General features: G+C 35.3%; 2 protein-coding genes across 3 annotated transcripts in view; both read right to left on the bottom strand.

The window, feature by feature from the left end:
* LOC113111590 (rho GTPase-activating protein 10-like) overlaps window positions 1-4734 on the bottom strand; it is a 57003-nt gene extending 52269 nt beyond the window's left edge. The window contains exon 1 of the mRNA XM_026276527.1: window positions 4581-4734. Coding sequence (XP_026132312.1) covers window positions 4581-4734 — 154 coding nt within the window. The remainder of the gene's footprint in view (window positions 1-4580) is intronic.
* A 6906-nt stretch (window positions 4735-11640) lies between these two features.
* Window positions 11641-22473, bottom strand: LOC113111493 (transmembrane protein 184C-like). Of its 2 annotated transcripts, XM_026276300.1 has the most exons (10): window positions 21933-22473; window positions 20955-21085; window positions 20813-20849; window positions 20308-20513; window positions 19668-19742; window positions 17570-17663; window positions 17131-17243; window positions 15620-15719; window positions 13104-13275; window positions 11641-12913 (listed from the first exon to the last, which is right to left on the bottom strand). In XM_026276300.1, exons 1-10 carry the CDS (start codon window positions 22047-22049, stop codon window positions 12615-12617), a joined length of 1344 nt encoding a protein of 447 aa, XP_026132085.1. In that variant the 5' UTR covers window positions 22050-22473; the 3' UTR covers window positions 11641-12614. The 2 variants fall into 2 exon arrangements, with proteins under 2 accessions (XP_026132085.1, XP_026132170.1); XM_026276385.1 differs by lacking the exons at window positions 20813-20849; window positions 20955-21085.
* Window positions 22474-27939: the final 5466 nt, after the last annotated feature.

Raw genomic sequence — 27939 nt, 5'->3', positions numbered from 1 at the left:
GCTTGATTCATATTTACTCATACTATTAATTTTACAATGGCTTTATGAATTATTTCAGTTTTAAAAGTTTTGATTGCATGGACTTTCAATGAAGTGACAAATCTCTCGGCTTTTATTTTAAAAAAAGATATTGAAGATTTTTTTTTTTTTTTTTTGGGGTGAATGGGTGAACTATCACTTTAAAAACAAGCTCTGCTTCTATTGCTGCCAATAGAAAGAAGAAACAAAGATTCAAAGCTTTTGAAATGCCATTTGAAATGCCATTATGAAATACTTATGAATTTTAGCACAAATAATTCAGTGATTTCAAAACCACAAGAAAAACAAGCACAGGCAGAAGAACTGAACCCGTTCATAGTTATTTGCCTCGGGGACACAGCCAATTCTGCAGAAGATGACACTTGAAAGTCACTTAAAAGTATGATACTAGGCTCCTTCCTATTGTGAAACTCTTTCTGAAAGGGTATGCAGGGCTTTAGCTTTTTTAAGTTTGATGGATTAATTCCCATCAGCATCCCAATTTATTCTCTGCAGCATTTTTTCTATAAACTGTTCCTAGGTCACTGCACAGAGACCATATTGTTGAAGTCTACTGAGCAGTAACCACTGGGGCAAAGCCAATCACTACAACATTATGGAATGCTCTGGACACTGCCTGCTTCAGAAAGTCAAATGTCAGTGGAAAAGTGAATTGAAGCATGTATGCAAGCCAAGCAAAGCTCTGCTTACATGTGGCCAACTGTTTGTGTTATATTCTGTTTTGCCAAAATACTTGTCATGTTATTTTTATTTTTTTTGCCAACAAATTATAAGAATTTTTTTTTTATATAAATGTCATTTGGCCAATAAGGTGACCAACACTAATACTGAAATACCTAATTCCGTGGTATGCAATAATTCTGAATTATGGCCATAGCAGCTCAAATACATTTTCAATAACACAGTTGTGTTGCGATCATTCAGGTCATCAGGTCATTCAGGCCCTTCCACCTAAAGTGAAAGCAGGTCTAATTTGCAAGCTTGCTAATGCTCACTTTATTCACAGTGACCAACCAAAGAAAATGTGTTAACTGAAGGTGCTTTCACACTATAGGCTACCAGAAGGATTGTGACCCATATGTGGTAAATGGTTAGTTTCCCCAAAATGAACCGATGCAACCGGTTCTTGACTTGAGAACGAGTCAATCTTTCATTCGTTATCGTGCTCAGGTCGGTGTTCATCTTCAGTTCACCGTTTCAAATGTTACATCGTTACATCGATTGATTAGTTCGCGAACCGGATTTCACTAAACTGCTTTGTTTTGAACTCACTCACAACAGACACGGAAGAGAAGACAATGGTGAATAAAGTCGTAGTTTTTCTTATTTTTGGACCAAAATGTATTTTCGATGCTTCAAAAAATTCTAACTGACCCCCTGATGTCACATGGACTACTTTGACGATGTTTTTATTACCTTTCTGGACATGGACAGCATACCGTACATAGGTTTCAATGGAGGGACAGAAAGCTCTCGGACTAAATCTTAAATATCTTAAACTGTGTCCCGAAGATGAACGGAGGTGTAACGGGTTTGGAACGACATGAGGGTGAGTTATTAATGACATAATTTTAATATTTGGGTGAACTATCCCTTTAAATCATGAACCTCTTTTCTATCAACAACATACATCTTTGCATACTCGCAGTCAGAGTTATGATGAAATAATGTATTTCTCAAGTATTTTTCATGAATAAACTGCTTTTGGAGCGCATTATTAATTCGTTTGTGTATTCTCTTAACATACTTTCATCATGATTTATTACGTAGTAGGGACAATTACTTAGTAACTATGCCACAAGTATTCGTATGGATGAAACCAATGGGGATTGAATCCAAAACAACAACAACAAAACTTCTGCCAGCATTGTCACTAAATTGTGGACTTGAAGAAAATGAGTCATTTGGGATAGGACCTAAAATGTCAATTGTTTCCTCTTACTAATGATCCCAACAGTGTAGTTTAGATTTTAAAAGTGAAACCATGAACAAAGACTTTCAATGCTCAGACTAGCTTCTCTATTTACAGATTACTGACTGCTACAATAATTACAGACATATACTGAGTGATCAGACATATACACCTCCATTCGAGCTCCACCAATAGAAATATTGATTGCCATAGAATGTAACAAGTATGTTTAGCTGTTATATCTTCAAAATGTAGCTGCTATGAAAAGTCAAACATTTTTATTACTTAAATCTATGTATCTGTTTTTAAATAAGATATTACAGATAATAAATTTCTATATAAATGGGATTTGCTGTTAACCCGCACCTGGACACCCACGCACTGAACTCTCTATGCTTGCACGTGTTGTAACAATTGTTTTCAAGGCACTTCAGTGTCTATGGGTGCTTTCACATCTCTAGTCCGGTTCATTTGGTCCGAACAAAGGGCAAACAATTATACATTGTAGCATTTTGTAGCTTTTTTTGGTTCCTTTTCACACCACACTGATCGCTTTGGTCCGAACCAGTTGAAACGAACCAAAATGCAGTCACATGACAACATCCACATCACTCATTGGCCATGACGTATTTCCTAAACTGCAAACAACACGGAGACAATAACAACTATGGAGAGACGACTGCGCGGGCTGGTTTTGTCCCTGGCCATAATCTAGTACATTGTTTGTATACACCACAATATGCAAACAATACATTTCTATAATGAAGCGCGGATGCGGCTTGAAAACAACGTTCTAATGCACTGCATTAGAACAGCGAGCGGGCATCGCTCATAACTTCAAGTGGAGGCATGCATTAATTCTTCTTAACTCTGACATGCTCATGGTTGTCTGACCAAATTTCTATGAGGCTCCGCACATCCGCACGTTTGTTTGGTCAGCTATGGGTGCGCACCCGAGTGCGATTGCTGCTTTCACACCTGCCCAAACGAACCGCACCAAAGGGGGAAACGAACTCTGGTACGATTCAACCGAACTAAATGAGGCAGGTGTGAAAGAACCATTTAACTTTAAATCTTTTTGATCATTATCAACTCTGGATGATGGACAGTAAAGGCCAAAGGGTTTTCTTTCCAAAGACACCAAATTTATGTGTGTAACACACGGAAGTAAGGAACTGTTGCAATTAGGTAGGAAACTTTCAGCTGTGACTCCCATAATGGGGTTAACAGGTTAAGAATTTTTTTTTTAATTAAGTGCAATTTAAGTTGACACTTTTAGCAGTCACAAATCAAATGAATATTAATATTTATTATTATTATTTGTAGTAGTAGTAGTAGTATTAAAAATGCAGCATTAACTGCAAAAATTACCATGGACACAAAACTTGCTAAATGTCAAGAGGAAGTAATTTATCTGTCTGTAGCATAACGTGTACATTCTAAATTGAATGAACAGACTAATTCCAAAACTACTTAAAAAAAAAAGGACAAAGTTTTTTGCTTATTTATTTTATTCCTGTGGGAAACCCATGAGGATCATCATAAGGGCCTGCAAATATTCGGTTCACCAATTATGTATGCTATTATTGGTAATTACTTTATGTTTTTTCCTATGTGTTAAGCCAAGTGAAATTAAGCCTTGCCAAGCCATCGTTATTATGTGTGCAGAGGTTCTGTGGGCTTTACCATGAGCCTGCTGTCCTGCACATCTTCATTTAGCCATATTTAGCAGTATTTAGAAGTTGTGACACTATTAACGCATCACACACAAGGCTGAAAAGTAAAAGAGGAACAAACCACAAACTAAAACAAACTTTTTTTTTTTGTCCCCAAAAAATTTTTTTTTCAGCATAAAACCCTCCAGCACCTAAAAACATTTGGTCTTCCATTTTAATTTGCACAAACATGCCCTGGTTTCTGAATAAACGCTCATATTAAAGAGTAGTCTACCAAGACACTGCAGATGCTAATAATTGAAACAGATCCAAAAAAGGTCTGAACATCCCAGGCATAATATGCAAGTGTTATTTTTAGCCAATTTGTTCTGCCCTGTCCTGAACAATAGGAAAAATGCAGAAAATGAAAAAAAGCATAATGGAAAGGGCAATGAAATGTTTAAAATAAAACTTTACACGTTGAGGTGCGAGTGAGGGTCACATGAAAGAGGTGATAAGCCACAAATGAAAATGCAACTGCTGATGTATGAACTGAGAAAATAGGCCTTTCAAAAAATAAATACATAATACAATTTAGCATAAGTGCTCCAAAAACCCTGATGTAAACAGACCCCCCCAAAAACTTGTAGGACACCTGATGATTTGCACACAGTTCAGGTAAATCATAATCCCAAAACTGGATGAGGTGAGCAATTGTTATGCCACGCAAGCTACACCAAATGAGCCATGTTACTCTCTCGAGACCAGCAAAACTACTCTAGCAAGGTCTCGGGGAAAAGTGTAAATAGGAATGACATGGAAAAAAAAAAACGACTGTTTGGGGTTGCTTTTATATGATCAGACTTTTGCATTGACCGGATCATGTTGACTGAATGACAAGCTTTATCTTCACGTAAAGCGCAATTATTCACACAATAGGTTTAAAAGCAGATATAAAATGACATGGCACTTACGTTTTGTGGCATTGATGAGATTCTTCCCATCTTTATAAAGCTCTTTGATAAACCTGCCGGTTTTGTCCAGCTCTGCTTCATGAGCTTTGATCTTCTCCCTGAAGGCAGGACTGTCCAGGTAAGACTCACTGAACTCCAACGGGTGCAAACCCATGTTTGACTGGACTAGCTAGCGTTTAAATCCCTTTAGAAAGCGACCAGCGAATGAATAGAAACTGGTCGATATAGAAACAAAGTTAAAAAGGAACGGACAGCTAAGTTGCCTCGTATATTTTAGAGAGAGCAAACGCGTCGGTAGTTGTCGTGGGAATAAAACTCTTTCCAAGTCGCACGAGTATCGTTAACCTTGAGTCCGGGTAAATTAAGTATGTCCCTGGTTTAAACTCTCGCAAAATATGACAAAACAGCTCTACACTACACGGATATGTATTGAAATAGAGGTAATAACGTCCAGTCAGGTTTTCTTGTCCGCGAATGACAGTCGAGCGCCAGTCTCCGTCTCCTCCCGCGTGCTTTTTTCAGCCATGACGTCATCACGCTTGGCTCTGGAAAGCCGGAATATTGGGGGGAATACTTTGGGGGTAAGTGGGAAGTTTTTTTATGGATATTTACTTCTCTTCCAGCTGTATAAATCATTCGGCATAAGTATCAGAATTTTTTTTTTTTTTTTTGTCGCGATATACTCCATGGATGCAATAATAGTTATAGATCTGTGAACAGTGTGTTTAAATCTTATGTGGAACTCTAAAATAGCGGATGTTGTTTCCGTCCGCCTGATTCTGCAAGCACAAGAGGGCGCAGAGCTGCTCGAAAGTAGTTTATAAATATGGGGATAAAACAAAACATACACACACAGAGACAATTTTTTAAGGCGCAGTTGTGGTTTAATGATAGAGACAGACTGGAGGAGTCAACAGGGAAATAATTAAATACACACACAGTCCAGTGATCTCAACTTAACAAACCATAGATAGGTACATACAACCTTAAATCAACCAGCTTCAATCCAAAGATTTTACATTTTACAAACTAATAATGCTGAAATTGTTAAATTAAATATGCATATTAAACAGCAGCATGTAATTATTGTGATTTCTTATTTATGTGGAGGAAAACTATGTAATGTTCAATGATGTTATTCTTATATTAGAAAATTTATACATTTCTTATCACCTTTTTTAAACCACGTTTGCTATATCTAGTGCGTGCATTTTTTTAACTAAAAGGTTTGATGGGTTAAATATAAATAAATAATACTTAATAATTATATATATATATATATATATATATATATATATATATATATATATATATATATATATATATATATATATATATATATATAATTATATTAATTAAATAAACAGCTTCTATCCAGATTTATACTATGTATACAACTGAAATAAGTTGAAACATGTTACATTTCACAATAAATAATTTTTTTGTATTGTTATATTTGAACATTTCACAACTTAAGCTTGTGATACAGTACATGACCAGTTCTGTCATACACAGAAAAGATGCCTAATGCCACTACAAGACCCAAGAGGATGAGGCATCACAGATGAGCTCAGAGGAGATGCTGCAAGAAATGAGCTGGTGTCAAGATCATTGGAAAGTACTCATTTACTCATTTACTCATTTTGTTCACTCTCAGTTGGCTCTGTAAGACTTTGCAAATGTAAGCCTCCTCATGCTTCCTTAATGTTCATCAGTCTGTTTACTGCACCAGTGTGGTGAAGTTGATTTAGTTTAAGAACCTTATTGTAAATGTGTGTGTTTTGAACTGATAGGATACTTTAGGTTCACTCTGTTTAGATGGGCTGATGAGCTGTACTCTCTTGGACATATCCAGGAACTCTTTGATTGCAATGAACAAGCTTTGGAGTTGTTTCCAGTGGATGAGGTTATAGTGAACAGCATGTGAGAGCATCTGTTCAGGTTTCAACTCTTTCTTTTTTTCCTTCTTTGATCTGTTATTTGCTGGTTTAATCTGTGTAAAATAACAAAGTTGTGTTCATCTTACAGAGATAATAAAATATAATGTATGCACTATAGTTTAAAGTGTAGGGTTGCTAATATATTTTCATACTTTTAAAATAATTCTCTTCTGCTGACCAAGGCTGCATTTATTTGATGAAAATACAGTAAAAACAGTAATATTTTGAAATATTATTACAAATTAAAATAGCTGTTTATATATATATATATATATATATATATATATATATATATATATATATATATATATATATATATATATATATCACACACATTCAATTTATTCCATTGATTGCAAAGCTGAATTTTCACTAGTCATTACTCCAGCCTTAAGTGTCAAATGAGGATTTTTTTTTTTTTTTTTTTTTTTGATGAATAGAAAGAAAGTTTAAAATATAAATTAAAGTTTATTTGAAATATACATACTGTACTGAACCCAAACATCTGAATGTTAACCCAAAAGATCTGGAGTCATTTAAGTTGGTTTCTCTTATTTCGAGATGACGCTGCAGGCCATTTTTACAAAGCCCTTTAACTTCGACCAGACTTCCCAGAGGCGAAGGAGAGCCTTTACTGTGTTGCCAACTGGTTGATGGAACGCTGGCATTTCTTAATGATCATGGGTCGGAACCACAAACACTAGTTGGCTATAAAAAATATTTTGAGGGAAGATACAGCTCCATTCTGTATATATGAACTGGCACGGGCATCCTCGGGTGAGATTTTTCACAGGCTTATTACATAACATTGTTATTTAACAAACATCTGTTTGAGTTGATATATAGTGAGTGTGGTTTGACGCAGGCATTGCTGAGGGCTTGTGAGCTGTCAAAGACAATGTATGAGCTGGCATGCGAGGTGTTCTCAGCCGATGGGATGGCAGATAGCATCAAGATCCTTCACCTGAAGTCTCTGGACATGGAAATTCCAAAAGATATTCCAAACAGGTAAATATTACTTTATATGGTAACCAGATTCATGCTGACGGTTTTAAACTGGACAAAACGTGTGCTTTTTTTCCCCAAGCATAAATCTTATGATATAATTTACACTACCATTCAAAAGTTTTGGACACCAGTAAGATTTTATTTTATTTCTTTTTTTTTTTTTAGTCTCAGCAAGGTCACAATTGTTTGATAAAAAAATACAGCAAAAATTGTGATACTGTACAACAATAATAGATTGAGACGCTGATACATGCTTGGAAGCAAACAGCTACTTTTACCTTCACCTGAAGTCACTTTCTGAATGATTTCAGTATATGTATGAGGTGCTGTTCTGATCAGTAAATCTACAGTGAGGTCACATGATGCCACAAATTCAACTCTGATTATAGAGTAATCCTTTTATGCAAATGACTTTATCCTGTCTAATCTGAAGTTTATCCGGCAGTGGTCGGTGATTAAGAGATTTTTGTCTCTGAAAATGAAAGTTGTCTTGTCATGTTAATAGCATACTTGGCATAAGATTACATACTATGCTGGACTAGAACCAGATCCTTTCTTCTAAATCCTTACTTCAAATTTTTAATGCTTTTTCCCATACCAGTGTCAGAGAGTTCTGTGGTAACAGGGACACCTTGTGGCTATCTGAGACACACACAGTTGTTGGTGAATCAGTTCTACAGTCATTTATTGAGAATATGTTTTTAGTAGCACTTTTAGCATGTTAAGTTTCCTAGTGGCTGGACGTATACTGTTGTATATAGCAGCTGTAAATTAACATTAACAGTTTGGATTTATTAGAAAAAATGATTATTGATGATGATGTCAACAGAACACTTGAAAACCGAAAGACTAAGCTGCTTATGTGTGTGACACATTGATAAAGTTTAGATTGCACTTCTCTTAACACAGTTACTAAAGAAGCTGACTCTTCTTGAGTATGATCTTAGAAAGGAATAAAGTGAACATTTAGTGATTGAATAAATTACTATTCAACGTTCTGCAGACTGTGTGCGTCTTCAGTGGGAGGCTTGGATCTGTCTGCAGTAGGACAGATCTGTGGTCCAGTTAGATGTTTGGCTGATACTGAAGACAGCACAGAACTCTACAACACTGAAAGACTGAGCCACCCGCGTGCTTTCTAAAGCATCATGCAAAACTGAAAAATGACTGGAGTAATGGAATTCAGTTGTGTCAAAAACAGGAATAAATTAGATTTTACAATACATTATAATAGAGAACAGACTATTTAAATTGCAATAACAATTCACATTTTGAGTATTTTGAAGAATTTACGCTATCATAAGAGATGGACAATGTAACTGGACCTCCCAAGATCATTAGTTGGCTTGAGAAAGCCAACTTACTGATCTATTATTTAAATGTATTATTATTATTCTTCTGAGACTAAAATTTTCAACTCTTACTCTTTCTAGAGCTTTAACTCTACAGACTCCAAACGCAGCCCAGCTCTTCAGACTGATCTGAAGTTAGTTGCTGTATCTTTAAAAACTGAGTGGGCTTATGGTTTTCATAAAGATTAATAAAAAAAAAAATCATAAAATCCCATAGACTTTCATTGACTGGCAGACCCCAGGTGGTTAGAATTGACAATCACAGATCCTCCTCACTTACACTCAGCACTGGTGCCCCACAGGGATGTGTACTCAGTCCTCTCTTGTACTCCCTGTTCACATATGACTGCTCTGCTAAGCATAGCTCCAACATCATCATCAAATTTGCTGACCATACTACTATCCTAGGACTCGTCACCAGGGTGTGATTTGTGAAAGAAAAAAACAGAGGGGGGGATGTTTTGAAACATTTTAATTCATAAAGATAAATCATGAGGACATGGTCTAGATGACGGCATGCGCTAATTAGCATATTTATGACAAGTGCGTCATATTGTATTGCCTCCCTTTGCTCACATACTGCACTATAATTCAGCCATTTAATTTAATTCTCAATAAAACAGTTTTTATTACAAAATTTAAATTTTCTGTTGTCAGACAACAGAATGAATATTATAATGACTGAAACATGGTCCATTAAGGCTACATAAACAGCTCTCAAACATTATCTGCACTAATGAAATCAAATACACATACGATAAAGTCAGTGGTTGTGCTGTGACTGATGTGGGCTATACTAAAAATAGAGTTAGAAGCAACAGAATATCTTTCTTTTTTTTTTTTACTGAAAGTGCTGCTCCTCTCGGGGCTCGCTGTACACAGCAGATTCAGAGAGAGAGGCTCACGCTGGGAAAGAGACCTCGCACTTGTGCGGCAGCACCAGAGAGTCTCAGAGACTAAATAATGATTGTCCAAAAAGTCGCCAGATTTTTCGCATGCTAATCATGCTAGAAACATGCTAATGACATGCTAGTAACATGCTAATCATGGTAACAACATGTTGTTCCTAGCATGATTAGCTAGTGACATGCTAGTCGCATGCTAATCATGCTAGAAACATGCAAACAACATGCTAGTAACTTTCTAATCATGCTAACAACATGCTAGTCACTTGCTAATAATGCTAGGAACATGCTAGTGACATGCTAATCATGCTAGAAACATGCTAGCAACATGCTAATCATGCTAGAAACACGCTAGTGACATGCTAATCATGCTAGAAACATTTGTGACATGCTAATCATGAAAGAAACATGGTAACAACATGTTAGTAACTAGTTAACCATGCTAGCAACATGCTAGTAATTTGCTAATCATGTTAGGAACATGCTAGTCACTTGTTAATCATTGTAGCAACATGCTAGTGACATGCTAATCATGCTAGAAACATGCTAACAACATGATAGCCATTTGCTAATCAGCTTAGTGACATGCTAGTTACATGCTGCGAAACATGCTAGTGACAGTAGTCGGATGCTAATCATTGCTAGAAACATGCTAAAAACATGCCAGTCACTTGCTACTCATGTTAGGGACATGCTAATCATGCTAGAAACATGCTAACAACATGCTAGTAACTTACTAATAATGCTAACAACATGCTAGTCATTTGTTAAACATGGTAACGACATGCTAGTCACTTGCTAATCATGGTAACGACATGCTAGTCACTTGCTAATCATGTTGAGAACATGCTGCTATTCATTAGTGATCAATTATTTGAAATTATATAATACATTTTCTCCCCAATTTATCTTGCATTTTGGGAGCATTCTAAATGTATAGTATTAGGTTATACTGAATCATGCAGTGAAAGAACACATGAGCAGTCAGTCTAGTGTTTAAGTACTCATAACTCTGTCCATACACAATATGATAACTGTATGTCTAACTTACATTGTACGTACATCTGCATTTTGTTGCATATGATAAGGGAATTCGCGAGTTTCAGCCTGAACAAAACTCTGGGGTTTCAACAATGACTAGCTTGAACACCTCTGCTTTGATTGTTTACCTCCTAAGCTCAACATAATCGTGTGTGATTGATTATAATGAGCAATGCTGTAAAAATGTGTAAAAATAAAATATGATGTAACTTAGCAGGTCTAAAATTTAATAAAGCAATCAACACTTTATTTTAAGTTTTATTGAAAAAACAATGGGACCCCAAAATATTTTTTTTTGAAGGGGGGGGGGGGGGTTGGGGTGCGTTGTTATGGGGGTCCCTTAATGCTCATGGGAGGTCCCTTAGGTACCTATATGTTTTTGGACCTGTCTACACTTGAGTGTACACATTATAGTGAACCAGTAGAACTCTTTGCACTGGACCTCATGAACAGCACTGCAAATTACACTGGATCTGTGATCTCTACAATTCTGGTTTTAACTTTTTTTTTAAATTGAGATTAAGAATGGCTGGGGGCTGATGATGTTACGAGGGAGGCGGAGCCTGTGACCAGTGACTCATGATGGTGGGAGGGGGGGTCCTGTATTGGTATAACACACTCCAAAATCAGTGAATTATTGCTACCAGGCAATTATTTAATTGCTGTATGGTGAACAAAGTTAAGATTTTTAAGATTAAGCACAAATTTTACATTAAAATAATTCCAGGCATGAAAGTCAGTAAATGATGATTTCTGGGTGAACTATACCTTGAATTTGGATAGAACGCAATTTAATCAGAAATACTCAAAAATACTCGATATCCATGATGTGAAGTTTAATTATTCGTGACAAACACTGTTAGATAAGGCAATGCCACAGCAGTACAAACAATTGAAGAAGATGCATCTCTCTGAATGGATCAGAGAGACACATGACAGTTCATAAAAACAGATAGATAGGAATATTTCCCACAGGTCCACATCAGTTATGATAAAAGGATCTGCCCTTACTGTTATACTATATCTGACATTTAGATTTCATGTGCAGCTGCTGTTAAATCTAACTGATTGTTGAAACAATTAACATTATATATATCTTAATAGCAATAAGACAACTTTGGCTTATAACAGACATTGCATCATTCCCCGAGGTGAACTTAAAAGTCAGTATTCTAAATTTTAAAATAATTTTCTTTGTCTAATCATTAAAATAACCAACTCATAAAAATCAAATCTACAAATCTCCGTGTCATCCTGGCAATTTCATATTACTGTCCATGAACAAGGTGCTGTTCCATGGAAGAAAAAAAAAATAAAAACACTTAAATTGCATTTACATTCACAGATAAAAATGTGAAAGCAACACTGATGTCATAAACAAACAAACTCGTAAAATTACTTGATAAAATCCTGGGAGAATGTCAATGAAATTCTGAAGTAGAATTTTCATTATATAGTGTTTCTGAGAAAAAAAAAAACATTCATAAAGCTGTCTTAAAAATAACCATGATCTAATGATGAGAAAAAAAAATTAAAACTGATATTGGGCAATTAACTGTGCTTCACTCTAATGTCAGTTTATAATTTGGTCATGTTTTCAGCAAATAATGCCAAACATAGTTAAAAAATGGAGGACTAACACACTACCCAAGTCCTTCATATATGTTCTTGCTACCAAAGCTTCACTGAGCCTCTCTGAACACAGGTATCAATAATTAATGGTGGCTGCATGTTTTCAAAACGGTAGATAATGCACATTAGATCATTGTGCTTTAGCTATTTGTGATGTCAAGTGATGGCTGCATAGTCTGAGCCTTGCTGGTCTGTATGATCACCAGATAGCACAGAAGGCATGATGTCATCAACATCTCCTTCCCATGGTGCACAGCCAAGGTTGGCGGGAGCCGAGATGGAGTGGGGCGTTAAGGTGTGGCCCATGCCCTGGTAATGGCCCTTAGGGGATGGAGGAGTGGAGGACGATTCAATGGCTGGATCCTGAGAACCAGCTGACAGCAGTCCTGTGTTCTCGTCCTGGAATGCCTCGTCACCAAAATATGTTTTCCTTGGCCGACCCATGACAGTTCTCCCTGAATTTACAAAAAAAAAAATATATATATAGAAATAGGGCTCGGTATTGATTGGTACAGATTCCTCAAAGTGATTCTTGTTAAAGAACTGACCTCCGAGGGGTAAAAAGTTTAAATTGAGAATCCAAAAAAAGATCCCAGACCCTCAAAACATTCACTGCAAATAAGAAAAGACTGTGATGTGACTTACCGACATTGCGCACTTGTTCCGAGATATCAGCCCGTACATCAGAGATATCCCACATGGCCAGGAAGGAATCAAAGCAAGAACCTTCCTCTGCTTCCTGTACGTAGGGCTTGTAAGTGAAGCTGAAGTGATGGGCAATGGCTGCTAAAAACATTTCCACACAGATGGTGAAGTCCTGTGAGAAGACAGAAAAACAGACCTTTAATCTTAAACGCGCAGTATGGAATTTTTGGCCACCAGGGGTCACTCAATCAAAATAATAACATAAGACGTACTTTGATGACGTCGGGAAAGAGCGTAAGGCTCATGGGAGTTGTTGCTCATTGGAACACGCGCTCTGTCGCTCCCTATCATTCCTCACTCATTCTAACTTAGTATTTTGACAATCACGTCTTTTCGAAAGGAGAGATATAGACGGTTTCAACGGCAACAACATAAACAAACGTTACTGCGCAGGAGCGCTTTTGTGGACCTAACTTAACTTCCGGTAGACTTCCAAATAGAATCAATAACAACAGTCAAGTCCCTCTAGAGTAGATATTTTTTGATAACAATAACAAACACGTTTGCTGCGTGGATCAGGCAGACTTAATGAAAATGCAATTCATTATTTGCCAACAGTAGATGTTTTAAAGCATAGACATAAAGCGCGAGAAATAGAGGTTTCCCCAGTAACAGCTGTAAACGAAGCAGAGCTTGTACGCTCATACGCTGCTATCAGGCATATAACATGCAAGTCTTCCTTCAGAAATACAGCGATATAAAAACACCTGTGCCTCGCTTTGATATTTAAACATATAAATGTATGGAATTATTATTATTAAACGTGCAGTACTTAACGTTACTCAATGAAGCCTTTTTGAAAAAAAAAAATCAGTTTAAAATTGTTGTGAGTCTCCAAAAATAAATAAATGTATGGGAAACACATCCCACAGCACAACCACCTGAGCCCAACTTCAGTCTACTCATCACCTTGACTTTAACTGCGTTTGTAGAAGGCACCGCAGCCAGACCGATATACACGACCGTGCGCCCGATGAAACCATCTATATGAATTATGAGACCCCTATCAAATCAATATTCCATCTAGCTAGTAGTAATATATGTTAAAAAACTCGGCCGCCTTTCGTTAATAATTATAATTACGTTATACTATGATATCGAACAAGTTAGAGAACTGCATTTGAAGCTACTTTATTCACCTAGATATATAACAAATGTAGATTTACATGAGAGCTAGTCCGTCTGCGTTTTACACAAGACATCATCGTTTCACAAAATATACGGATAGATAAAGTTAGCTGAATGGATGCATACCTGTTTATCAGAATGCAAGTGAGTTCGGCATCTCTCTGTAGTTTCAGCTGGTCACGAAGCTCTCTCTATCTTGGAAATGCTACTCCAGTATTTACCTGTGTCTTGTAGCTTCTCTTGTCCCAAAACCATCTCGGGTCATTTCTTTCACCCGTGCATTTGCGCTTCACAGAACGTGCAGGCAAAGCATAATCATGATCCATAACTAAGTTATTGATTGAGGTTCAAATACGAATATAAATATAAAATATAATAGTCTCAATCAAGGCTACTACTTTTTCTTCTTCGTCTCGTCTTTGTTTCTGTTCACCTTTGTATTTGGCGGTTCCGCAGGAAGTTAGATAAACTAGAGGGGTCAAAGTTTATATGACGCCATAAACGGGCGACAAGACGCAAATAAAGAAACGTGCCGTGTCTTCTAATTAAACTATAATTTTCTCTGGATTAGAAAGTTCGTGAAAACTGTCGGGATGATGTAAGTACACAACTAAAAAATATATATAACATAGATATAGTGATTTCTGCTATTTTTAAAGCAGAAAAATTACATATTGCGCCTTTAAAGGAACACTCCACTCCCTTTTTTTTCTATCATTTTCTCACAGCGGTAAATTCCATCAGGTGCGTGATTTCACATAGAGCAGCTGTTACTACACAGAGCCGTTGTTAACTGACTGTGCAAATACATGTTCATTATCAGTGTTTATTTTTACTGTGTAGTAACAGCTGCTCTATGTGAAATCACGCACCTGATGGAATTTACCGCTGATTAGAGAACCGGCTTTACTGACGAGATGCGCATTAATTAACGGCCGATCTTTATCGGTGCACTCGTACTAATGGTTTAATCAAATTCAATGATCTATGCTAAGCTAAGCCAAAAGTGCTACAGCCAGACCCGGAGATTGGCTGAATGGATTCAAAAACAACAAAAACTCAACTGTTTAACTCCAGGGGAGTTGGAAAATGAGCCTCTTTTTTTAAAAAAAAGTGGAGTGTTCCTTTAAGGTTACTTGCACTTTTGTAACCAGAAGTCCATTAATGATGCTGCAATAACAATGGTATGTTGTCTTCATGGGAAGCCAGTCAAAGATACATATAACTATAAGAACAGTATTCAAATTGGTGTCTCACTAGCCCATTTCTAGTTGTAAGCCTCATTTACAAAACTGTGTTTAATGTTGAGATCCAAGTACAGTACATACCTGTAGTCCAGTGGCTACAGCCTCCACACTCTTCCAGTCCCAGATGTGCGAGTCTGAGATCACACCAACTTTCACTAAAAGCGCAATGACCACAGCTTGCCTAAGGCAGATAAAACACCCCGTTTAAATTAAATATTAGATTAGCATAATTATAATAAAAATCACTGGTATTGGGGAATTATTATGATAACTATTAATTTTAATGCTACATTATTTTTTTTACTTGAATATAAAATTCAAGATCTTAAAAATAATTACAGTACAGACCAAAAGTTTGGAAACATGACTATTTTTTATGTTTTGAAAGAAGTTTCTTCTGCTCATCAAGCCTGCATTTATTTGATCAAAAATACAGAAAAAATGTAATATTGTGATATATTATTACAATTTAAAATAATTGTTTTTACATTTATTATACTTTAAATTATAATTTATTTCTGTGATGCAAAGCTGAATTTTTAGGATCATTATCACATGATCCTTTAAAGATCATTCTAATATGATGATTCATTATCAAAGTTGGAAACAGTTCTGCTGCTTAATATTTTTTCAGAACTTTTTTAGGACACTGATGAATAAAAAAAATAAAAAAAAGCTATGTTTTTAAAATAATAAAAATATTTTGTAATAACAATATACACTACTGGTCAGTAATTTGGGGTCGTTAATTTTTTTTAGTTCTTTTTTAAAATAAAATCAATACTTTTATTCAGCAAGGATGTGTTAAATTGATAAAAAGTGATCGTAAAGAAAATATATTACTAGAATATATATATATATATATATATATATATATATATATATATATATATATATATATATTTTTTTTTTTTTTTTTTTTTTTTATAAATGCAGTTCTTTTTAACCTTTTATTCATCAAATACAGCAGCACTGTTTCCAACACTCATAAGAAATCAGAATATTAGAATGATTTCTAAATGATCATGTGATAGACTGGATGTTACATGTTACACTGAAGGCTGGAGTAATGATGCTGAAAATTCAGCTTTGCATCACAGGAATAATTTTTTTTTTTTTTTTTTAAGTATATTCAAATAGAAAACTATAATTTTAATTTGTAATAATATTTCACAATATTACAGTTTTTTCTGTATTTTTGATCAAATAAATGCAGGCTTGATGAGCAGAAGAAACTTCTTTCAAAAACATAAAAAAATAGAAATTTTTTGGTCTTTTGGAAACTTTTGGTCTGTACTGTATATAGTACTATTACGATATAATGTCTATTATGTCTACTTTAGAAATAATTTAATTTGAGATATTTAGATAACATTACTGTAATGTAACTGTATTTGTATATTATACTTTTAACATCAATTTTAAAACTTAAAGTTAATTTTTTTTAAAACCTAATGGTTATTTACTCAAACTGTGCAAACCCGATGCTACATAGTGTTTTGTAGAAAACTGCCCTGCTCCACTGGAATTAAACTTTGTTGGAAGTAGCTCAGAATTATTACAGTGTTCTGTGCGTGTAGAGAACTGTTTACCAGAATGACACAAAAACCACCAGCTTGACACAGAGGAATTTGCCCACAGGTTTGATAGGACTCAGCTCTTCTCTCAAAGCCTTGTAGAACAGCACAAGACAGTACATGGCAAACTGAAAAGAGAAAAATTCGATTTTCAGGTTACCGTTTAATCTGAAGCAACAACAGTGACCAATTATTGATTGATCATGCTCCCTATGCTGTTCACTTTAATGAGCAGCATAAACACAAATAAGGAGCTGTGAAGTCTCATTTGTTTTACTTCACAAAAGTAGAGTTGGAGTTTGTAAAAACCCATAAAGATGGCTCTGTAAATAGGACTTTAGTTACATCTTATCTTCCTTTTATTACTGTCTGGTTCCTGGTTGGAACTGCAGACTCACTTAGCTCTCATGACACAAGATCATGTGACAGTCTTCAGGACAAATCAGGTACTTACAAGCTGAGAGAGATTGTTGACGATAACCAGATACGTCCAGGCATTTTTTGAACTGAAGTTTCCTTCATCATAGACCCCACAAAGCTGACAAATCCTAATTTGGCAGGACAGAAATGATGCAAATGTTGTGTTTAATAAGCACAGAAACACTTGGAACCATTAGTGCTGACCAAAGAGGTTTGTTGATGCTCTTTCACCAACAGAAATTACTCTCAAATGTCTGAGGTCAGTCAGGAAGACTTTAAAGAAAGTAACAAAAGAACAGTGGTGGACGAAGTACACAAATCAAGTACTTGAGTAAAAGTACAGATACGTATAGTAAAATATTACTCCAGTAAAAGTAAAAGTACTCCTTTTTCAATTTTACTCAAGTGAAAGTACAGAAGTACTCATTTTTTTATCTACTTAAGTAAAAAAGTACTGAAAGATAGATGTTTGCAATTTTATATAGGCTACTTAATTTAATTTTATATTAGAACATATATTTTTTAATAATCCTACTGTTAAAAATACCTGGGATGTTTCATGATGAATCAGACACCGCTTCTGCATGTCGGAGCACGTGATATATTATAGGGAGTAACGATATGTTTTATGAAATGTAGTGAAGTAAAAAGTACGATCTTATGCTTTGAAATGTAGTGAAGTAAAAGTAAAAGTTACTCAAAATAAAACTACTCCAGTAAAGTACAGATACTTGAAAAATTTACTTAAGTACAGTAACGAAGTAAAGCTACTCCGTTACTGTCCACCACTGCAAAAGAATCCTGAAAACAAAAATATTAAACAAGCAGTTTTGTTTTACAATTTAATAATAATAATAATGAATTTTTCTTGAGCAGCACATCAGCAATATTACAATGATTTCTGAAGGATCATGTGACACTGAAAATTGGAGTAATACAGCTTTTCCATACAGGAATAAATTACATTTTACAATATAGTCAAATAAAAAAACTGCTATTTCAAATTGTAATATTATTTCACAGTATTACTGTTTTAATCAAATAAATGCAGCATAGTGAGCATGACAGAGTTCTTTCAAAAACAGTTCAAAAGTCGTACTGACTGCAAAGTTTCTTTATACAGTCCCTCCAGAAAAACGCAGATTTTTTTTGTGATTGTTGCGGGCAAAAATCCTTGATTTTGCCGCACGTTTTCTTAAAAAATGCGATGGAATATGCGGGATATTTTTGCAATTTTATGCAATGAAATTGTGTGAACTTGCAAAAACTGCGGTTTGATGAAAAAGAGAAAAAAAAGGTGATTCCCCCAACACCTTTTTCTCACTAGGCTACTACCTTAATGTAAAGAGTAATTTCTTATTACTTCCTATGATAAGCGAGAATACTAAATCACAGAATATTTCAGTTGCAATCTCTTACTGCAACGTAAATTATTTTACATACTACTAATATAATTACAACTGTAAGTTTTTGGTACTGTTCTGTAACAAAAAAGTGCAATCTTACAACTGTAAAGTTGCATCAACTTCTGAATGAAACTACAACAGTGTTATCACCTTTTTTTCTCTATTTCATCAAACCGCAGTTTTCGCAAGTTCTCGCAATATAATTTGGCTCCACTGTCATGTAACAAGTTGGGAAACTGCTTTGCACGTTCTTTTGCGCTTATTTTTGTTAGCAAATAAGAATGATTTGCGCGCTTCAAGTTTCACCCTGGTTTCACCGCGGGGTTTGCAGATGATGTTCACGTCACGTAATTACATCACTACATAAGGTTCCCATGGCAATAGGGGGAAAATGGCGCTTTACTTGTGTGAAGTAAACGCAACATTTTTCAACTTTCTGATAATATTTATGTGATTTTTTTGGAACGAAAATACAGGGATTATGAAATCATGATAGCCCCGCATATTTCTCTTTCTGAAATCGGCAATTTATGCGACAAAAGAGCGGCACATTTGAAAAAATGCGACCCTGCATAAATATGCGGCCTTTGGCTGATTATGCATTAAATCAGGCGATCGCATAATCGCGTTTTTCTGGAGGGACTGTTTATATGGTATTATAATAAATAGAACTGATATTAAACCTATATTAATAAACTCTACAAAAAACAAATGAATGACACTTACAAAGCAATGACTGTAGTGACAGGTCTCACAACGGTGTACTGCAGAACTCCCAGTTTACATCTCAGCAAAAGCACTCTGTTAAGAAAAAAAATCAGTTACGAAAAATGTGCTGTTCTCAATATGAAAATAGAGAAAAATAGGCCATGAGTAAAAAATGTTGCAGTATAAATAAATGTTTTCCTGGCGCTGCTTTGAATGAATTAAAGTTAACTTGCCAGGCACATAACAGAGCTCTACTCTTCTCTAAAGCAGGCTTTTTTTTTCTTTAGTTAAAACGCTGCTGGTTTAAATCAACAGACTTTTCACACATTACCACCACTGCCTAACGTACATTTAAAAGTTGCTGCTGTCAGCAGGAATGGCTAAAAGCAGCCAACGACCTCAAGAAAGTGTTCACTCTGCAAGCAATTTAGAAGAAATCTCTTCCTGCTGTCTCTAAACAAAGTCTTTCGTTTTCCATCCTTCACTATAAGAAGGGCTCCAAAGGAGAAGATGGCAAACAGGTCATGGAGGCCCTCCGCATAAGAGCCTCAGCCATAATGCCTTGTCTTTCTCTTTACACATTATACACATTAAACACCACATCCTGCCTTAAGTTATCCCACGTTCATATTCTATCCAAGTCTGTGCAAACACTCACTCTCCCATGGGCCACGGTGGGCAACAGCACAGAGGGGGCAGATGCTTTTGTTGCTCCTGCACCTCCAGCATCAGCACCAGACTGGGATACTGGTTTCCCAGATAGTTGAGAAGGAAGATCATGAAGTTGTAGATGACATAAGCCTCATAGCACTCTCTACACGTGTCTACATAGATGGCAATGCTGGGATACTTCAATGCAATCCACTGTGAAAACAGAAGAAAGGACCAAAGAATGAAGATATAGAACACAGAAATGACAAATTGCATCAACATAAAAAAAAAAGAGAGATGAGATGCACATGAGTATGGTCTGGTCCAAATCGTAATGTAATTCAAGTCAAGTCATGAGCATCTGCAACATCAGGCCTCGCATTAACTTGATTTTCAAACAGAAAAAGGCCAGTGTTCAAGTCAAGGCAATCCTAATTGGAGATCAAACATCAAAGAGCGATCTGCATCATATACCAGCATGTTAGCTATCACTGTGATCACATGAGACTCACACTATCCAGGCTGTATATAGGAACCATCCATAATATTCTGAGGAGGAGAAAAACAGAATGAATATGTAGGAAACAGACAGAACAATTATACTGAATATAATGTCAATTAATACTGCACTTCTTATTATCCATACAAGAATACCTGATGATAGGTTTTTGTAGCTCAGGTTGGGTGTAGTTGACTAGATGCTGCAAAATCCCCCACAGTGAGATGGGTATAGTCATGAACACAAATATCCCAGCGATGAACCATGCTTTATTGTGTGTGCTAACCTATACGATTAGAAGGAGAATGCTGTCAGTGTGAACAGATTCTGTTCAAATTATCTACACTAAACTAACAACAATGACAGTAAGACAATATAAATATGTTTTCCATTTGCGAGTCAAATCTGACTCTCATTTTAGTATTATTTATATACTCTTATAATATTTATTCATATTTAGAATTAACTTTTGTCATTTGAATTAGCTGTTGTTGTTTTTGTTTTGTTTTTACCTTTAATTCATTAACCGTATTTTTATTATGTTAGCACTTCAAATTTGTATTTTATTTCAGTTAGTTGCCAAGTTTTTAATCTAACATTAATTATATTTTGCATTTTAGATTAAAGTTTTAAATGATAGTAATAGTTCTAGTTTTAGTGGACAATAACAACACTGAGTGGACCTTTCGGTTTATTATGCAGCTTCAAGTTCACTTAAATAGATCACATTAGACACATCAGACTGATAGCAGAACAACACAGATGTTATAAAACTAAATATTATACATAACATTATGATAGATATATAATAAAATCGCAAACTTGTTTGAAATTAACCAGTAAGTTGTGTCAGAAAGTTTCATTTCTTTACCTATTAATATTCAACACTTCATTCAATATATACATTTAAATCATGTATTTTCTAGCATAATTCACGTTGGGAAAACATTAGACGTCCTGTACTATACTTTAATGGTTTTTATTGCGGGTCAAATTAGACTCAAAACTACAGGAGAAGTCTTAGGACAACAAGCAGGTTAACAACATGTATGAACACATTTTACAGCGGCTAAATAAATATGTCAGCGGCTAAATATTTAATACATGTAATTATATATACATATAGATCTGACCTCTGATTTTTGAAGCTCCCATATACAGAGTGGAAGGACAACCAGGAGCACGAGAATGTAGAGCAGCACCACCAGAGGCCGGATCCACCTCCTCCAATTCCCGCATGTGCACGGCATCTCTCCCGCTGTCACGGAGCTCTCACATTACACTCCGACGGAGTCTGACCCAGAGGCAGGGACGGACAATAGCCGAGTTAAGTTCTTGTCGGTTGTAGTGCTCTAGTTTGGTTTAGATGCATATGATTCGCATAAACACGACTGAGATCTAGAAGAATCATGAGTGTTGTTGAGCGCGTCGAACAGCCAGCTGATTCCTCCCAATGCTTTCCGCTCTCACAAACATCTCTGCGTAAAAGAGCCGATAGCGTCTACAATAAAGTCAGCGCACGTTCATATTTTATCATCTTTTAGCAGAAGTCATGCTACAAAACGCACATAAAACTTCAATAACTTAAAAAACAAACAGTGACAGAGCGAGAAGTTAAAAACAAAGCTGGTTAGAACTTCCTGTTGATCTCGTCGTCACCATGAGTTCTTCGCGGTTCTTCGCCTGTTTTGTAAAACATTTGTAACGTTTAGCGCCATCACTCGGATCGGACCACTGCTATGGCCTGTAGAAACCATATTCGCCAACAACATTTATAAAGGAGATATACTATGTCTTCATCCATATGCTGAGACAAATATAAATTCCATACCTGTCAAAATTGAACTAAAATACCTAGGATTAATAATGTCTAAAGATAGAAATAAGAGAGAACAATTAAACATTGAAGGGAAAATAGTATGAAAAAATCTCTTAATCATTGGCTCATGAGAGATCTCTCTATTCTTGGTAGAATCTTACTAACAAAAGCAGAAGGTTTATCAAAATTAGTATATCCTTGTCAATCTCTTTATGTCCCCCCACAAATGATTAAAAAGGTAAATTCAATCATTTTTAATTTCAAAAAGTCTGTGATGGTTACAGACTATAAACATGGTGGGCTGAAAGCTGCTGACTTTGAATCCATGATAGGTGAATTAAAGTTAAACTGGGTTAAAGCTTATTTGACACAGTCAAATTCCATATGGTTCCACATACCAAAATATATTTTCCAAAATGTTGGTGGATTAGAATTTTTGTTAAGGTGTGACTTCGAAATAACTAAACTTCCAATCAAACTGTCTGACGTCCATAAACAAATACTGCTCTACTGGAAAATGATGTTCACTCACAACTTTGCACCGCATAGTTCCACCTTGTGGAATAATGAAACCATATTAATTAACAGAAAGACACTATTTAAACAAGAATGGTACGATAAAAATGTTCTATATGTTACAAACTTGATGGATAAAAATGGCAGTCTGTTGCAGTTTAATTCCTTTGTCGATAAGTTTAATTTAAAATAATCGTATAGAGAATTTAACCAAATCAGTAGAGCTATTCCACTTCCCTTAAAATCCATGATTAAAAATATCCTCACAAATTCAAATGTGACTGTTAAACTTCCTGAATTAAAAATTGGTGAATTGAAATTTGGAGAAAGAATATCTAATAACAAAATACTTGGAAGTGTGTTTAAAGAACAACTATTCTATGATATCAAAAAGCCAACGAAAATAAAGATAACAGATAATCAAGTTACATTAACAAAGACTAGTTGTAGCTATCTTAAATGGCCAATTTTACCCAAGGTAAAAGAAATTCAGTTCAAATTAATAAATAATATTTATCCTGCTGCTGAAACCCTAAGGAAAAGGTTCAATTTGGAAGTTAATCTGTGTGTTTTTTGTATGACAGAACACGTAACAATTGAACACCTTTTTTTCTCTTGTTCAGTCACAATGGGGTTTTGGAAGGATGTTTATCGATGGTTAAATATTGGGATAAATAACTCTTTGTTTAACACATTTCAAGTGATGAAATGGATGGTATGTCAAAAAAGGTATCTAAAATGGTGAACATTATTTTCATAATGGGAACATCATATACACAAAAATGAGTGGAATAACAGCAAGCCCAACATAAACTGTTTTAAGAACGAAATAAAAAATGATATAGCATCTCTAAAGGTGTTATCGGAAGAAAACCAGTCCATAAACGAGTTATATGCAACAATGTCAGAGTCTCTTGCTCTTTGAGTTTACAGTCCTATGTTCTTAAATACGCTTGAAGCACTTATGTTGTTTTGTCAGCCCCTGTAATTATTTTTTACTTTATTTTTATTTTTATTTTGTATTTTTCTTACTTGATATGATGTGAGTTTGTATTGTTTTAAATGCGAACACATGTTTGTTTATTTTTTCTTCAAACGAGTTCTTGATGTACATTTAAATTCAAAGTTTATATGACATATTGTAATTGTTGAAAAATTTAATAAAAAATAATAAAAAAAACGTATAAAGGAGATGGTGAGTGTTTATAACCATATTTTTTGTGGTGTGTAGCTCTGTGTTTCTTTGCATGAAGGGGCTCATACTAATATTTTCTTATCCCATAGCCTATATCCATAAACGTACAGTATCTATAGCCTAATCCAATAACGGTTTTTTTTTTTTTTTTTTTTTTTTTTTTTTCACAGAACAATAAATATTTGATCAAGAAACAATATCAAAAAGAGGAAAATAAAAATATAAAAGAAAAATTAAACAAATAAAAGTAGCCAGGGGTAAGTATTCAAAAATAACGATACATAGGCCTACATAAATCAAGTAAATATATTATAAAGTTCAAAATCTTTCAAAGTTTTTACAGCTTTCTTATTCTATAAGAGTCTCTGATATAGTCATTTAACAAACAGTGTTGTTGTTGTATTTCTGTTGGTTCAGTTGTAGAGCATTGCGTTAGCAGCACAAAAAGTTGTGGGTTCGATTCCCAGTGAAGACACATACTGGCATTAAAAAATAAAAAATAAATCACGTGATACTTGCACTGTATGTAGGAAACAGACAGAACAATTATTATGAATTTGATTTGCTGTTTTGGTGAATCTCTTGACAAAAAGTACAAAACGTGTTTCCTTAAAATTGTAGGCTACTTTGGTGAGAAAAGCAACTATTAATAGAAAGAAGACTAGTGCAAAATAAATTAAGATTCATAAAGACTGATATTTTGAACAAAACTTATTTTAAGACTGCCCTATAAGAAGTTAAAGTCCTGTGCAGAACAAACTGCTCAGGCTGAAGGTGTTTCACTAGATGGCAGTGTGTGGCAACACTTTCCATGCAGGACTATCACAATAATCCAGAGGTTCTCCATTCCAGTCCTCACGCCCCCCAGCTCTGCATATTTTGCATGCCTCTCTTTGTTAACAAAATTTATTCAGATAATCAGCTCGTTAGAAGTGATCTCCGTGGATGAACCGTGTTCTCATTGCCAGGGTCCCTACACAGTGTCCATTGCTCCCTATACTCCCTGAGCATGGGAGATCTGTTGAAGTTGACCTCACTTCAGAACATTCAGCGTCTTCACACATGGACAAGTGTGACATCATTTGCCTCTGTAAATAAATACAATTTAAATTCACGTCTCGCACACTTCAATACACTTCAGAACACAGAGACCTTCTTTTGCTTCGAACTGGAATCATGGCAGAATATCCTGTGATGTCCACTTCACAGGGCACTTACGTTTGAATAGAACAAACGTCTGAAGCCATAAGAGAAACATACAAAATGTGCAGAGCACATTGAGTCATTCTCCTGTACTATATTATAAAGTGTTACAAAATCCAGCAAAGTCTGTAAGCCTTTAAGTTTTCTTTTCCTGTTTTTTTTTTTTTTCTTTTTTTTTTTCTCTTTTTAGGAAGAATGCGCTAGTTTACCAACTGGACAGTCGTCAAATTACTGTTACTAATTAAGATTCCTGCATGAGGCGTGTGAGGAAATTTGTATTTATTTATTTATTTTCCGTGGTAAACTAACTAGTTCAAAAGTACACTGTGTTTGAATCCTGTAAAGAAGAGTAAAACTGCACAGAACCCTAGATGAGGACTAAACAATTTTTTAAAAAAATATAATAATTAAATGGTTAAAATCAAAATTGTAAATAAACTTGTGTGTTCTATAAAGAATAGATGAAATTTAGGGATGTTATTATTAGGGAGGCCTGACATAGCTCAAACCCCTTCAGATCAAACTGTCCCGCAGAAGGCATAAGAGTTTCAATTAACCATGAATGTGGAAGACAAGTTTAATGTGTTTTTTTTTTTTTTTTTACATGAACACTCAGCTATAGCTTGAACTTTCCATGACGAAAGCAGAGACAGGAGCTTGACCTGTAAAACGCAACACTCTTTATTTATTTATTTATTTTCTCAAGAAAGGAACAAACTGCAGCAGCACATCAATAAAGTCAATGCATTATTTGTGGACGGAGGCAGAACTTTTCCTTTATGTCGCTGCGCTGTCATCATACTGCCCCCCCAGTTACAGAAATGGCTCATTGTGATGGGACAGATTGTTCATGAATATTGAATCGATCCTTTTGGCTTTTATAAATTAGTAATTGTTCTCACCACACTCATGTGAGCGTCTTGTTGGATGACTTGGAGGGATATCACCGCAAAATGGCATGCGGGACTCTGCCATGTCGGGGCAGGGAAGACAAACAGGCGGTGTGTTTGAGAAAACTGGATACACATTTAAAGTTTAAACTCTGAGTGACGTCCATAGTTAACATTTCATGTGATTCCCAGTGTGAGAGTTCTGCTTCTGTGCTGCTTTGGTTTTAATTTAGACGTCAGTACATGTTGGGCTAAGTGAAGAGAGTTACTGGAGTGCGGTTCATGGCTTTACGTCTTTGTACATGTGTGGATCTTGATCTTCGTTAATTGGTTTCATTCCAGATGGATACCCTCCGGACAGAAAAACTGAAAATATATGTCTGTTAAACATTTGTCAAACATCTGACCAAGGATTTACGACTGAAACGGTGCACAAATTAGTCTATCCAATACTCTTTAGCAGTTAATTAAATCGAATAACCATATATGCTAATATATGAACACACAATAATACATTCTGTATAGCACTCTTACCACTTTCCTGCATACATTTCTGGAAGGTTTTGAAATCTCTTGCATGATAAAAAGGTTACCTCATGCTCATAAATAGAGGTGACTGCACTGCACGCTTACAGGATAAGACCAATTCATCTGATCCAAATGCGCTGATTTCTTGCCTTTTTAAGTACAGTATCAGTGGTGGTATGCGATATCAGAAATGTGTTATTAATATAATCCATGGCAGAGCACAGTCTTATGAAAAGTATACAGCCAGAGCTTATGTGTGCTGATATGGGGATAGTCTGGCCTTGGAGAGCTTCAATATAATGTTTTTCCTCAGAACATATGTGCTTTGTTGAGAGACCTTAATTGACAGCAGGATAAAGTATATTATTCTATTGTGTTTTTATATAATGCAGTTATATCCTTCAAAGTGAGTTAAATACAGCAGCAAAGTGATGTTTGATTTTTTTTCAAACTATCGAGTTATTGTATTTTGCACCAGCTTTTATTTGAGCTTCATTTGCTTCTTCCTTGCTTCTTGCTTCCTTGGTTCCCACCGAATTCCTCTGACCTAAAACAATTCCTTATTCCCCTGAAGGCAACTTAATAAGCACGAGAAAGAATATCTCAAACCTCGAAGTCATATATTTTCACATTTATGTAGGTTTATATATAGGCTTATATTCAGCTTAGAACATTGTTTTGCAGTGATTTTATATCACACAAAAAAACCCATCATTTGCATTAATAATAGAAATTAATTTAAATAATGAGAAATTACTGAAGTATAAATACAGAAATGCGTATAACTCTGCAGTAAACAAATAATGTTATTTTCAGAAGAATCATGTTTGAGACCAGACCAACAATTTGCCTATTGTGCTTATAAATATGCATCATCTCCATTATACAGAATTCTTTATTTACTTAGAAAAATCCACACAAGCAAAAAAAAAAAAAAAAAAAAAAAAAAAAAAAATGTATTTGTTCAAACCAATATCAGACTGATAGAG

The sequence above is a fragment of the Carassius auratus genome, chromosome 1 (genome assembly GCF_003368295.1).
Source record: "Carassius auratus strain Wakin chromosome 1, ASM336829v1, whole genome shotgun sequence".
NCBI lineage: Eukaryota > Metazoa > Chordata > Actinopteri > Cypriniformes > Cyprinidae > Carassius > Carassius auratus.
This window is presented reverse-complemented; position numbering and strand designations above follow the sequence as displayed.